The sequence below is a fragment of the Neofelis nebulosa genome, chromosome 2 (assembly GCF_028018385.1).
Source record: "Neofelis nebulosa isolate mNeoNeb1 chromosome 2, mNeoNeb1.pri, whole genome shotgun sequence".
Taxonomy (NCBI): Eukaryota; Metazoa; Chordata; class Mammalia; order Carnivora; family Felidae; genus Neofelis; species Neofelis nebulosa.
Window position 1 is genome coordinate 137,027,028 of NC_080783.1, and position 15,487 is coordinate 137,042,514.

Consider the following 15,487-nt stretch of genomic DNA (forward strand, 5'->3'; position numbering starts at 1 on the left):
TTGATGTTTGGCAGGTTTAAGCTTGTGCTCATTAGGATCTGCTTCTTTTACCTCTCATTACTTCCACACCAGTAACCAAGATAAGGTCTCATCATAGCCTCAAAAGAGAAATTCAGTTTCTGCTCTGAGAGGAAACAGACTAGTCACTGAAGGACTTGCAGGACCTGAGTAAAATGCACTGGTATGATCCAGGGAAGATGTGTGAGGATGGATTTTGAGAGCATTAGGTGGAGGGCAGTACAATAAGGCAGAGTAGGAGAGAATTGGCATAGGAATATTCTTCTTCAAATTAGGATTTAACATCTTGGCAAGAATACTTAGAAATGACATACGGTACACATTCTTATCAAGTTTTAATATTAGGATTCTAACATGTATACAAAAATTGGTCAAACATTAGACTAGATTTATATTCTTTGAGAACATGTGAAGTCCTCCATCCAGTAGTCTTAGGTCATAATCAGTCATTGCACCATGCAGTTCACACTGAACTGAATGAAAGAAAAGGTAATATTTCAAGAAGAATGAACATGTCAGTTATCATATGCAAAGTGATGAGGACTATCAAGATACTACAAATCTAGTCCCAAAATATGAGGATGATTATTGTATGCACCTTTGGGATGGATGCGAAGAATTTGAAGTCTCTACCAAATCAACTGGTCCTTAGGAGAAGAATGTCTTAATGCCTTGTTGACTTGGGATATCATGCTTATTTGTTAGAGCTGTAGATGAATAATTCTGTGATGAGGTGTAGTGGCTTCCTATGATCTTTCAATTTTTGTATTAGCAAAATTACCATGTCAGTTAAAAGAACATAGTCAGGCTATTTTAAATAACTTTATTCTTAAATTTAACACACTCTTATTAGAAATGCTTTGGTATCAATACAATAAAAATATACTGGTTTCTCCCCCCACCCCCAACAAATTGTGTCAAGTAACTGGAAAAGTTAAGCGTTTGTTCTCCCTAGCTGTTTTGGAATTTTTCACAAATAATGATTACTGCTTATCCACATGGCTTACTATGGCTATAATTATACTTTTTTTGAGTCTCAGGAAAAATAAACAAAATATCCAGAAGGGAAGTTGGCAAATGTTTCTTAGGTTCTTCTCCAAAGGATGTTTGGGTAGATGATACACCTCTCAGATAACTTTTTTCCCCAGTTTTGCCATTCTCATCCTTAAAGCTGAAAATTGAAAAAAAAAAAAAAGTTATAAAAAAAGCTTTAGTTTTCACTCTAAATGACCATTTCATAGAATGCAGGAAAGTTTGAAACATACCTCAGATGATTTTATCCAATAATGTGAGCATTGTTTTAGTAGCACAAAAAGATAGTAGAAATAATAAGCTATGGTTAACTTAGGACTGAAACAGGTTCAGAACTAGAAGGAACCTATTTCTATAAAGATTAGAAAAATTAGTAAGGCAAACACAGCATAAGTTGAGTAAATATAGGATTAGTGCACAATATCACTATTAGCCTTAGATAAATTCTTATATGTCAGTGACTATGTTTTGTCATATTTCTGAGCTATGCACTACTAAAACTAAAAAAAAGCATGACTTTAATTCATGATTGAGTTATCTTTTAGGTCATCAAAGTTGGTTATCCCAAGGGGCTCCATTCTTGGATATAGAATGACAAAAACAAATTTCTTGTGAGTGAAAAAATGTGAACCACTAATTAAGAGTTGGAATAATTATAAAATTATATCTTTGTCGAGGTATGTTATAAGTATACTTTCGGGGCACCTGTATGGATCAGTTCATTAAGTGTCTGACTTTGGCTTGGGTCATGATCTCATGGTTCAAGAGTTGGAGCCCTGCATTGGGTTCTGCACTGACAATGCGTAGTCCACTTGGGATTCTCTCTCTCTCTGCCTCTCTCTCTGCCTCTCTCTCTGCCCCTCTCCCGCTTGGACTCTCTCTCTCAAAATAAACTTAAAAAAAGATATACTTTCAAATGACAGTATACCTTTTGAGCATATTCCATTGCTAATAATAAATATGAAGTAGAAACCATTTTTTTAAATGTAGATTTAGAATTCACAACACTTCTCTGATGTTCTGGTATCGTGTCCTTAATATTTAGGACTTTAGAGTATACTGCCTCAGTCATATTCCAAAAATTGAAAGATGCTTTTAAGGCACTGATCATTATATTCATGTGTAATATGGCCCAAGAGCCAGCTCTTTAACTAATTGCAAGATTTTATTTAATGAAAAAAATATAACCGGGAAGACATGTGTCTCATTTTCCGGTCATATATTAGTTGTCTATTAACAATGAAATGACCCCATCTCTAAGGAGCTCTTTTTTTTACAAATATGAGAAGTGATGGAGGATACAATAATGTAAAAAGACTATGATAATTTTTATTGTTACTCTACTTATATGAAATGTTTTCATTTAAATGAAGTCAAGGAGCATTATTTCCCATGGAACCTTAAGGAGAATGATTATTTCTAGTGTCAGGGTCAAGAATATTTCCTTGAATTTAGGGCTAGCTGAGAGAATTACCTTTGCTCTGTAGCCAAGAGGATGGTCTCTATTGCTGGGAGATGTTGGATGGTCAAGCCTTAAGGAGATGCCTATACTTCAACAGCAGGAAGTGAACTGAAGGCAGAAAGCAAGGCTTTATATTTTCTACTCTTGGATTTTATGGACCTCTACCTTGGCCATACCAAAAAAAGAGAGCAGGGGAAAAGTCCATTTAAAGGGACTTTTTAAAGGTATCTTTTAAGGCAGGGACAAAGTCTTCCTCTTTACAATTACTCCTCAACTTGAGATTCAGTAAATCAGGCACAGCCTTGGTGCTATGGACATTCAGTGAAGTTCTTGAAAGACATCCTGGATGTGCACATCCTCAGGAGTGAGGTAATCCAGTAGCTCACTGTCCCATTTCTTTAGGGGTAAAAAAAATAATTCTAGATTGTAACTGTCTGCTATTTTTTCTTGTGGCCTATGGCAAGTAGATGGTGTGAGTTTCAAGTGGATGTGTAGGGCTGGAGCATGTTGACAATAGGAAGGTGTAGCAGGTAAAAAAAAATCTGGGCCCTCAGCTCTCCTTTTTATTCCTCCTTTCTGCTCTTTTCTGATCTTTACTTGCTCTCCCCACAGCAATTCAGACATATAGTTTTGGCTGGTTGAACGTGGTGGAAGAGAGCTTGCCTCCTTACTCTCAGCATTCCTTGCTTCCTAATGATTGCCACAGGTTGGCAATTTTGACACCAGTAGCATGTGAATCCCTTGGAGCTGAGGTCCCCCACCTCTATCATCCTGAAGTGATGCTGACATATCTAAGAGGGGTGACTAGATCTAGGAGTACAAGAAGAGGTTGGCAAGGACTATCAAAGAAAGCCAGCTGCCTCGTTGGTGGGAATAGTAGAGGAGTCCCAGTAAAAGCGCACTGGGGCCACTCACTGGTGGATGTGTGTGGCATTAAGCTATACTTTAGAACATGACCATTTTATATTTACATTAGCCAATGGACTTTGCTGAATTTTCTTGTCATGACTTCACCCGTTCAAAAGTTTTGACTGAGACATTTGGATCTTCACTTTCTCCCCTCTTTCTTACTCCTTTGTGCTCTTTTCCTAATTCAAAATTGCTCTTAGATAAGGCTCTCATAACATTTACACTAAGAAAAAAGAGACTAATAATGCTTAACTATTAGGCTTTCCAAGAATATTTATATTTAGTAGGTGACCTATACCATAAGTAAAGGAATTGACTGAAATGATGGATTTTCAAGTATTTCAGTAAGCATTTTTGCAGTTTTAGGGGAGAAGCTCAACCTATGTGGTGTTTGTGAAATTGAATCGCGTAGGTGGCTATATATTCTATGTATGGGAATGCCTTCTGGGGGGTGAGAGCATATGTCAATATGATGTGCTTATTTAAAAAACCCATTTAAAAATATAGCAGCTCTATAATCCATGCACTGAATTGGAAAACAAGAATGTAAAACAATATCATGATGGAAGGCAAGGAATTTGGAGCATTCTGTTTATAATAGGCTTTGATTGATAGTACAGAACTTTGTATTGTTACTTTGTCTGGAAAAGGTCTTCCTGTTTTCATTATTTTAGTTCAGTGGCATGATTAGTGTTGTCTGGAAACATTAGTCACTTCCTGTCTTTTTCTGTGGGGTAAATGTGTTGACATGGGTAGGGAAGAAGGAATAGGGGCATTCAGGAGGAGGTGGCTAACATCCAAGTGCAAAAATGGAAGATTTTATAGTAGGGAATGTCACTATTCTTGACCATAATCAATGTGTTCCTTCTCTTCTAAGTCTACTGTGTTGTTCTTTTTTTTTATATTAAAAAATTTTTTTAACATTTTTTTATTATTGAGAGATAGAGAGAGACAAACTGTTAGCAGGGGAGGGGCAGAGAGAGAGGGAGACACAGAATCAAAAGCAGGCTCCAGGCTCTGAGCTGTCAGCACAGAGCCCGACATGGGGCTCAAACTCACGAACTGAGAGATCATGACCTGAGTCGAAGTCGGACGCTTAACCACTGAGCCACCCAGGCACCCCTACTGTGGTGTTCTTTTAAAAATGAATTTAATTCACAAAATTTCATTAGCAAGCAAAACTCATTCTCAAAATGGAAAGGAACTTTTAGTTTTAGCAGGTTTTCATTGTGGGGATGTGTCACACAGCTCTGATTTAGAAAGGTAAGTGTACACTTACCAACAGGTTAGAAATTCTTCAGATAATTAAAATTTCAGTTGGTATGCCTAATTTAACTACTTAAAAGAATGGAAGAGGCCCATTTGCTTGTGTTATTGTCAACCCAAAATTGAGCTTATGGGTTGCAAAAGAACACTTCCTCACTTGTGCAAGTACTACCACACTTCTATAGAATTATCAAGTTCTGTTTGCTGAGTTAGCTGGAGCTTAACATTTATTGCTTTTTAATGAGAATCTTTCCACTAGAAACATTTAAAATTATCATCCCACTAACACATTCAGAACCTATATGTCTGAGTAATTTGACTTAGGTCTTTAGCTAAGGTTAAGTAGAGCTATTATAATTAATTTTGTCAGAATCTTATTTATTTTTTTATAAATGAGAAGTAGAATATGATATTCAAGCGATAACAAGGAATTTAAAATTGATGAGCTGTCACTTTTGTAGAAAAAAGTTTAATTTTCCATTTAATGCTAAAAAAGCTAGATAGCTATAAAACTATAGAAACAGAGAAGTGTAAATAGAAAATAGAAAAAAATAGAAAAAAAATTGCTAAGTTAGGGAAGACTATGGAAAGTTAGATGTTATAGATAATGCAAGAGAAATTGGCATTCTGTTTTAAACTGTAGAAAAATTAAGGAAGTAAAGTTAAACTATAAAAGCATAGGGAAATGAGATATAGCAAAGTAATAAAATATCACACTGAATAAAATTTGTTTCTTGTTTTTTCTTGCAAAATTAAGGCAACTTGTTAACTTAAGTAGGAAGTTTAAATAACAGGCACAAACAAGTAGCTGGCATCAGATTCTGGTGGGAAAAGATACGATATAGATGATTCAGTATATTAGTAATCCAAATACATTCACAAGCAGTACCGTACTATGACAGAAGACAGACTTCAAGTTTCTAAGGTCAATCAATGCACTATCCAAATAAGGCAACAACTGTTTTTTTTTTTTTTCATTTTATCTTTTGAAGTGACTTAATCAGATCATTATTAATTAAAGAAAAGAAAAAAACCCTTAGTGTGTATTATTCTATGAGGTGATCGAAAAAAGCTGAAAGCAAGAGGGCTTGTTAACAACACAAAAGGAAGATTGTCACACGATTAAACAGCAGTGGCAAGCCTTGTTATTTTCATTACCTGTTAAGGACGGGTCCTCAGTCCCATCTCCAGCTATCTGAACATCAAGTGGAGAATGTTGAACCGGGTTGCCTAAGCTTTCTTCTTGCTCTTTCCAGGATATGGAATTTTTGTGGGGAGATTTGTGGTGTGTGTTTTCATAGGGATTAATTTCTGATCTCTTTCTAGGAAGTGGTGTTGGTTTGGCAGGCTGGTAAACCTGACTGTAGGGAGCTACAGGATGGTAGGATGGTTTCTCAGCTTCTCCTTCACCCTCCTCCTCCTCATCATCAATCACAACCAGCTCAGCATGGATGATCCCGTCATACCCTGTCAGAAGCTTCTTTTCTTCTTCATTGTCTTCTGCCTGCTGGTAGCCCATGAAAATCATTGTCACGGGTTCTGTATCAGCCATGTCAGAGGGCAAGGAATGAACGATATTGTATCTGATATCTTCCTCATCCTCCTGGCAAGCAGGAGAAGAATCCTGGTATTTTGGCTTCCCAGCTATTGCTTCGCTGGGACTCATTCTTGCCTTTGGAGAGGGTGAATATTTGTCTTGCGTCACATTTGATTCTTCCCAAGGAGTCATCAGCCTCTTTTGTAGGGTGTCGGGCATCTCCTTGGCTTGCTGAGTCATTGATCGGGGTTGAGGTATCGGTCGAACAGGGCTGATATGATTGAAGCTGTTGTCCCTCTCCTCTGAAAGTCCATTGTCCATAGTGTATACAGATTCATTCATATCATTACCTAGTCCGTTAGCTTTCATCTTTATCCTTTCTTGAAAATTTGGTCCGGGAGTTATCTTCTCCCTCTGTGGAGTTGTAGGCCTGCAAAATGGATTGGCATATACAGGCTCATGATACTCTGTTGGAGATTTAGAGTTTCTCTCTGAGGCTTGTCTTAAAAGTTCCTCTACCTCAACTGGTGCCAGGCCATCCATGCCATTGTATGCTGCACCATGATTAGAGCTTACTGCATATACTGACTTCTGCCCGTCGTCGTAAACTTTTATTCCTGTACCTTTAAAGTCATCTGATGGGAGAGGTATAGAAGACAGGACTGTACTTTCTCCAGTTTTCAAGTCTTTTTCAACTTTAATTTCCATGGCGTACAAAGCTGTCAGGAGAGAAATTTGATCTTCGATTTAGTTAACTTTTTCTCTTATACAGTAGCCTGCTTTCACAATGTATTTTTATGTTAAGTCTACCCTTTGATATTCTTTCATGTGAGATGCTGTTGTCTGTTTTTAAAATTTTTGATTTTATTCATTGATTGTATAAGGTCAGTCAATGTAAAGGCCAGCACTGTAATGACCTAGGTTTTTATGTAGGGATGTATGGAATTACTGAAAAAATGGGACTGAAAAGCTGGTTGGAGAAGAGAAGCTGATGATTCCATTGGGAAACCAAAAAATATCCTCTTTGTAACTAATAAATCCAACAAGACAGATCGCACTCTTACATTATCCAATGGGAGGAGTCAGACCTCTTTGTTAGCTAGGAAGAATGGGTTGCACCAGGCATTACAGCAGGTAAAAGGTCTAGCACGGTATATTTTATTAAGTCACATCCTTGCTGTGTGGGCCAGCAGCCTGCTGAAATCATAGAGGAGTGTTCTAAAGTTTTCACAGCAGGGAAGCTGTTTAAATGTAGAACTGGTATTGAAGAGGGAGGAGGAAGGCAAGAATCACATGCTTCTCCTTCTGCCTTCTTTTTGTGTTTCTTTCATTCCAATTTTCAAGTAGGAGGAAAAAAATAGAGCAATATAAGCTGAACTGAAACAAGTGAACTGGAGAGCACTGTGTGGATGAGCCCTGCTTCAAGGCGCAGGCAAATTCCTCATGACTGGAGTTTTAAGAACTATTAGGAATCTGGGCCCAATTACAATGTGGCGGTGCTTTGGCTTCTGCTCTGACCTCCCACTTTCCTTTTTGGACCCATCTTGATTTCATACCTCCTCGGTAGCCCGGTGGTTCTTGGCTCCCCCCAGCTACCCAACTAAAACTGCAACCCTCCCCATTCCCACTCTCCATGTCCCCCACCTCTGTTTTATTCTTTAGTATTTTCACAGCCTAATTTGGTATTTTTAATTTATTTACTTAATTTTAGGTCTGTTTTCTCCTTTAGGATGTCAGCTCCAAGAAGGCAGAGATTTTTGCTGTTTTATTCACTACTGTATTCTTAGTGCAAGAACTGAGCTTGCCCTATAGTATGTGGTCACTAAATATTTGTTGAATATTTAAATGAATGACTGCTACCTGCTTATAGAGTGTAGCTTCCTTTTCTGGTCTGAAATTCAAAGGTTCCCTCTCTGGCCCCATACAAGCCTTCATTTTTTCTGGAGGCTTGGAAGTATTAGTTTTATGAAAACCATTCCACATGGGGGTAAATAATGCCTAACTTTCCCAAGGGGATATTTTTACTTTCATAAAGGATCTTAGTGATCTAAGAGATTGCCTACTAGATGGAATATTTGGGGAGAGATATTTTTGAGCAGGGGAGCTTTGCTTTTAAGAGTTTGTCTTTCTCAATCCTTTATCTTCTCTGTCCCTATAACTCCACTATCCCTACCTATGCAAGTGACTCAGATACCTCATGGAACTATATAAAATGGACTGTTGCTTAACCTGAAGCATCAGATGTAACAGCAGGTTGTTAATATCTGACATTATAAAATCTGAATTTGAGAACCTGCCTTTGGATACAGATTTTTCATGTACCTTTTCTATTCTGTTCATCATCTTCTGTTCCTTCATTTCTTTCCTTCCTTAATCTGGAAGGCACATAGGATTTTGGAAGGTCAGGGATATTAGCATAGATGTCTTCAATTGACTCTGTAAAATTAATATTAATTCAAAATACATTTAGAATATATTTACAATAATGGGAAATGTTTCTGTGGGTTTATTAAAAAATGTAGTTAGACATAGAATAGACTGCTCAAAAACATACCTTCTGATGTTTCTTCCATTTCCACCTTCACAGACTATAAGAAAAAGAGTTCTCCATGATTAAAACAGTTCAGTTTAAAACAGAAATTCTAAATGTGGATATAGTTTGAAGAATTATATACTGTTTGTAGACTCATTCTGGGAGGGACTCATAGTTTTAAATGTTAATGCTCACCCTTATTATGTCTTCTGTTGTCCTCTCAATTGATTTCAGTTTCTTCAAAATTGCCTCTTCATTGATTGAGATTTGCAGCTCAGCCTTTTCAAGATCTTGGATCTCCTTCTCAAGTCTGACAACAGAAAGATGCACTTTTTACTGCTTAAGACAGTACAAACGTAGAGTTCCCAAATATGTCTTCTCCATATATAAACTTTCCTTGGAATATTGCATGTAAATATCCAGATACCTTTTAAGAACATAGCATTACACTAACCATCAGATTTAGTACATAGAAGGTACATAACACCTGACTTTGATATAACAATCTTCAAGTTAAAACAAACATCTTTTTTTTCCTTAGGTAAACTATTTGAACCTTGCCTCATTTTCTTCTTTGCAATTACAAATGTTATTTCCAAATGAAATAGAGAAATTTCTTTTATAAAGAGACTTAAGTTTGAAGTTGAGCCACAAGGTATGGTTCATCTGTAGTTATTACCTAGGTTACCGATTTTTCTTACCCGAGTCTCCATATTATTTGGAGAAAACATTATAATAATTTTTTTGTAGCTAATCAGCACTTTATAAGATTATAATTATTAGACTTAATTTAATAATCAAAACTATCACTTCCAAAACCCTGTATATCCTAACATTGAAAATGACACTTCATTTTAACTTCACAGTTTCCTAAGAATTGTGACATACTGTAGTGAATAGGGTGGAGAGATGAGAAACGGACAAAACTTAGTATGATGGCCTCAGATGCTGCTGTTTATAGAGGCTACATTTTCTGAAAAACAAAAAACAAAACAACAACAATAAAAAAACCCACACATGGCCTAATGAAGTGTAAGGGAACTTATTGGGGCCAAGAGAGAGCCATTTGAAATTGGACTGTTGCAAACATTCTGACCTGGAATCTTGACCAGAGTGCAGCTGCTTGTCAGATTCAAGTTAACATCGGGGTGTGATGTCGTGACCTCTTCCTTAATAAAAACATATAGCCACCAGCATTCATGCAGTTAGTAATGCTGACCCTTGGCTGCCATGGATTACATGTAGTTTCTCAGCCAAATACTCTATGTTGTAAAGTCAGCTGCCTCAGAGGATGGCTGATTAGATAGAGCAGCTAGTCCAGGATGTGACAGCCATGGGTATTAGCATCTGCTATGATAATTGTCAGTTTTTGGCTTCCTTCTTTAAGATGGTTATGGATTTGGCAGTGCAAAAATATTGTGCTATTGGGGTGCCTGGGTGGCTCAGATGGTTACGTGTCTGACTTCGGCTCAGGTCATGATCTCATGGTTCATGAGTTTGAGCCCCATGACAGGCTCTGTGCTGACAGCTCAGAGCCTGGAGCCTGCTTTGGATTCTGTGCCTCCCTTTCTCTCTGCCCCTTCCCCACTCATGTACATGCTCTGTCTCTCAAAAAATAAACATTAAGAAATTTTTAAAAAATATTGTGTTATTGTCACACCATTAAAAGCCCAAGGTGTGGTCTGCCTGACCATTCTCCCACTCATTGCTACAGTTTCAAAGTTCTGACTTTCCTGCTGCTGCTGGCCATTGGTAGTTGGCCATTTGTAGCTAAAGAAGTTTTCTCACCTATTATAGAATTCCAAGTAAAATATAGTACTTTGGGTTTCTTAGAAGTTACTGAGGTGTGACTGACATTCTATTAAAATCAGTCTCCATCCATGGTAGCACATCCGTCCATCAGTAGAGTTGTGGGGATATATGTTGGTTGGTAGAATGGAAAGGTCCATACTAAAAGCGATAGATCTGGATTATTCTGTGTCTGCTATTCACTGCTTGTGACAACCAATTCCTTTAAACTCCCTGAAACTCGGTTTTATAATATGTACAATGAGAATATGGTACCTGCCTTAAATTTTATACAGAAATTTGGTGAAGTGAAGAAGAGATGATGTATATGAGCACATTGAATATGGTTGATATCAGATATGTATTATTATGGTATAATTATTAAAGGTTTTCTACAACACACAGTGTCTCTTTCTCCTTCCATGCCCTGTCTCACGGGATCCTTTACCCAACAGCATGTTAGAGACAGTCTAATGAGGATCTTTTGAATAGAAAACAAGGATGATTATATCATTGCTGCAAGCAGCTTTTAGACTGCAGGATTCAGCTGTGGAACCGGATGGATCTGGGTTTGAATACTGGTTCATCTTCCAACTTCTTGTGTGACCCTAGACAAGTCACCAGACCTTGCTAAGGCTCATTATCTTCATTCATTTCATTTATTCATTTGTTCATGAAAAATATTTGTTTAGCATCTATTTTGTAGCAAGCACAATCCTATGTGCTAGGTATATGACAGTAAACCAAACAAATTCCTGGCCCCAAGAAGTTTATATTCTAGTGGGAGGACACCGACAATACACTAACAGAGGAACTGGCAACTTTTTCTATAAAGGGCCAGATAGTTAATTCATTCATTCATTCATTAAAAATTAATTAATTTTAGTCTTTACAGGCCACACATACAATTTCTTTTGCTTATTTACCTTTTTTCCCCTTTTACATCCCTTAAATAATAATAATAATAATAGTAATAAAAAACATTCCTAGCTTGTGGCTATATAGAAATAGGCCAGGGCTAAATTTTGTCCTGGGTCATAGTTTGCCAACTCCTGCAAATGTATATACTTACATATTTACATATGTATATGTAAATACATATACATACATTTATTTATGAAGAAAAATACTTCCATTAAAAAGTAGGATAAAGTAGGATAAGGACTATAAACATAAGGGTAAAGGGATGAAGAGTGCCTGGGGAGAAGGCACTGTTTGCACAGTGTGGTCAGGGAGGGGCTACTTGACAAAGCGTCATTTAAGCAGAGATATGAAGGAAGCAAGAGAAGGGTACATGAGGGTGGTAGGGGAAGTGCTTTCTGGAGAGGTAAGAATAACCACAAAACTCAGGCTAAGAGCACGGGGAATAAGCAGAGTGGTAAGAAATGAAGTCAGAGAGGTGGCAGGTGACTAGATCATATGGGGCCTAATGTATGGTAAGGCCTTTGGGGAACCACAGGGAATACTGAGCAGAAGACAAAACATGTCATGACCTGAAATTTAAACAATCACATTGGCTGGTGTGTGGAGAATAGGCTGGAGGGGCAAACCACGGAGGTCAGTAGTTGTAACACTTCACAGAAGATGGCTTAATTCAGGGGGGTTGCTGGTAGAAGGGTGAGAGGCGATTAGAATCTGGAAATATTTCGAAGGAAGAGTTGCCAGGATTTGTTGATACATTACATGTGCGATGTGAGAAAAAGAGAGATGTCAAGGGTGAGTCTGATGTTTGTGAATTGGAAAGATATGAATTTAATTGCTCGGACAGAAATCTGGGAGGGAGAAGAAAGAGACTGGTGCTGGATGTGGTAACTTCGAGATAGTCAATGGTGACATGGAGAAAACAGACACAAACGTTGGGAGCTCAGAGAAGTCTGGGTTTGAATGTAAATTCGGGAGTTGGTATGTATAGCCATAGGCGTGGATAAGATTTCCTAGAAAGTCAGGGCTTCCAAGGACTGAATCCTGGAACAATTAAACATTTAGAGATCTGGGCAATGTTACTACTTCATAGGGTTTAATAAAGAATTAAAGAAATAGCATGCACTCAGCAAAAGCTAGTTTCCTCCAGTTTCTGCCCCTTTCTATAGCTGGGGCACAGAGATAGATTCTTGATCTGTTTGGCCAATTACATCTCAGGGAATTAGAAATGCACTGGCATTTATAGTTGTTTTCCTCTGTAGAGAGGCCCATGGGTAATGTAATGCCATATGATTCTCATGGATGTCTTTAGACTAATATGGTAAGAATACAAGGTTGAAAGTCTGCTAACCTCATCAAAGTATCTGCTAATGAATGTTTTTGAAGGTTTTCAAGTCACTGGGTGAAAGATGCATTAATATGAGGTTGCAGTCAAATGACGTATCAGGCATGTTTATTAAAACCAAACAGAAACAAACGAACACCCCCTTTTTCTTCTTTATCATTTAGTTACAGCCAGCTCTCTGTTACACAGGATAAGAAGGAATCCTTTTGGTGCTAATTACTTAGAATCACAAACCTCTACAGGAGATGCTTAGTGATACAGAGGATTTCCTAAAATTCTCACTCAAATGCAAAACTCTATATCCTATTTTTATATGTTGATTTGATACTTCTATATATTATTTATGGACAATATAAATAAGATCAAAAGATAAATGTTACACATTTGTTGTTCTAGAAAAGCATTCTGACAGATCAGAATGCCAGTGGAAGTGACGGGAAACCCAGGAAAGAGTAACAAAGCATGGAACTGGCTTTGGCCAGCCTCCCCCTCACAGGGTCAGAACTGAGAGAGGAAAGCATGGTGGCAGTCCAGCAATGGAAGAAGAGGAGGTCTAACAACCTCCACACCAAAGAGGAGGAAATGTGCCTCCTCCCTGGAAAATGTGCCAAGTTTTTGAGGATTGCCTGTTCTTAAGGAACATAAAACAAAAATTGCAACTGGTACATAGGCACTATTTTTGTATCTCTAGCATGGTGGGTCTCACTGACAGTGATTTCCCCGTGAGGACATCTGGCAATGCTGGAGACATTTTGGTTGTCACAACTTGAGGACTGCTACTGACACCTAGTGGGTGGAGGCCAGAGATGCTGCTAAACATCCTACATGCACAGAACAGTCGCCCAACAAAGACTTACCTGGCCTAAAATGTCAATGGCGCTGAGGTTGGGAAGCCTAAAACAATGCCCAGCTGGTATAGTAGGTACTTGATACATGCTTCATAAGGGATTTTTAAAATATCTGTCTCTCTGATAGTTTTACTTTTTCCTCCTTGTTTCTCTTTTCTCATTTACATAATATGGAATCCAAACTATTATTTGTTGAATAAATTTGATCATCCGTATTTTTATTTAATATTACCATTTGGGTTAACTTCCTTTTCAAATTTCTCTGTATATCTATATTAATTTCTTTTTCTGGCTCAGTGACTCTTCATAGTTAGGAGGATACTCAACTCTTATTTAAAGCTCAGAAAAATTCAGGGCTTAAATTAGGGACTCATATGTAATCCTTTTCCAAAAGCTTTGAGTAGAGAGAAAAATTCAGCAAGTATAAGTGAAATATTGGGGAATATTTATGTGTGTGTGTGTATATTGTGTATATATATACACACATATATCTGTACTATCTGTGTGTATATGTATGTATATACATATACATGTATATGTATACATATTTGTGCATATATATGTATATATATTTGTATGCATATTCATCCATATACACCTGCACATAAACATACTTATGTGTATTTATATAAAACTTTAGTTTTGTATATATAAAAATAAAAATATGTATGTAAAACTATTTTTTTTACATGGAAAGCTTTTGGCGAGGTCACTAGGGAATAACTTTCTAACCTTCACCTGCTTATCTCTCAGCTGATGGGTTAGAATTTCCATAAGTGCTGCCATGCCCATTTTTACAAGGTATTACCTTTCTGAATGGGAACTGAGCTCCCAGAAATGCTGATTCAGTTTGACGAGAAACAGGCAGCAGAGAAAGAGAAATATCCTTCTTGGTGCCTCCTGGGCTGTTAGGCGGGGCCTGATGGATGAGTTAGCACCTCTCATGATTTCTGAGAGAGGGTGGGCAGGCATCATGTGCCAATTTAGATAAGCAGAGTACATGAAAAAGGATTTGTAATGCTATCCATTATTGGAATCTTTCTTCTCCCTGCCTATTTGCTGGGGAAAAATAGGGTTATTTTCAAGAGCTCCCTATGTGAAAGCAGGTAGCTTTCATTTCATGCACTGTTCTAGTAATAACCTCCCTTAATCATCACGAGATAATGTCCCCAATCCAATTCCAACATGCAATTTTTTGTCTTAGGAAAAGGACAGCACATAAATGCTGGATGCACCAAGAAGGGATGTTATTTCAGAAGGCAATTTTTCGGCTGCTAAGTGTCCATTTATCTCTTTCAGTTTTTGGTGGAGTTAACAAGGACTAACAATCTAATGGAGTTTACCACTGGGGCCAAAAAGGCCAGGACTCAGAAGAGTTATGTTCTACCTTCCATCATTTTACTTGCTAGCAATTATAACAACATTTAAAATGTATTGAGTATCTATACCGTATGAGGCATTGGCCTAATTAGTCCTTCCAACAACCCCCGTGAGTACCATTATTAGTTCCATTTGACAGATAAGCAAGCTGGGCACCTTGATGGCCCCCGGCCTGGAGGCTTACAGGTAGCTTGTGGCAGGACAGAATTCGAAATCAAATCTCTGCTGACAGAACCTGAGCTGTTAACAACTTTCTAATTAACCACTATGGGAACAAAACTTTAAAAAATGGGTTCTTATGAACCTAGACACAACACTCATTTTGCTCATCAGTATAAAAGGATTTCTTACTTCCTGTCATAATAAAGAAACAGAAGATTGAAATCGTAGCTGGGGTTTGGCCACATGTAAAAGTGCTGACCCATTATATACAAAGGTATTATTTCTG

The 15,487-nt window shown here is 37.6% G+C and overlaps 1 protein-coding gene across 1 annotated transcript in view; it reads right to left on the bottom strand.

The window, feature by feature from the left end:
- Window positions 1–827: 827 nt before the first annotated feature.
- PALMD (palmdelphin) overlaps window positions 828–15,487 on the bottom strand; it is a 49,375-nt gene continuing 34,715 nt past the window's right edge. Inside the window, exons 4-8 of the mRNA XM_058716451.1 lie at window positions 8,953–9,067; window positions 8,779–8,812; window positions 8,547–8,660; window positions 5,846–6,943; window positions 828–1,189 (exon numbers count right to left, since the gene is read on the bottom strand). Of these exons, the coding sequence (XP_058572434.1) occupies window positions 1,146–1,189; window positions 5,846–6,943; window positions 8,547–8,660; window positions 8,779–8,812; window positions 8,953–9,067 (1,405 nt within the window). The 3' untranslated portion in view covers window positions 828–1,145. The remainder of the gene's footprint in view (window positions 1,190–5,845; window positions 6,944–8,546; window positions 8,661–8,778; window positions 8,813–8,952; window positions 9,068–15,487) is intronic.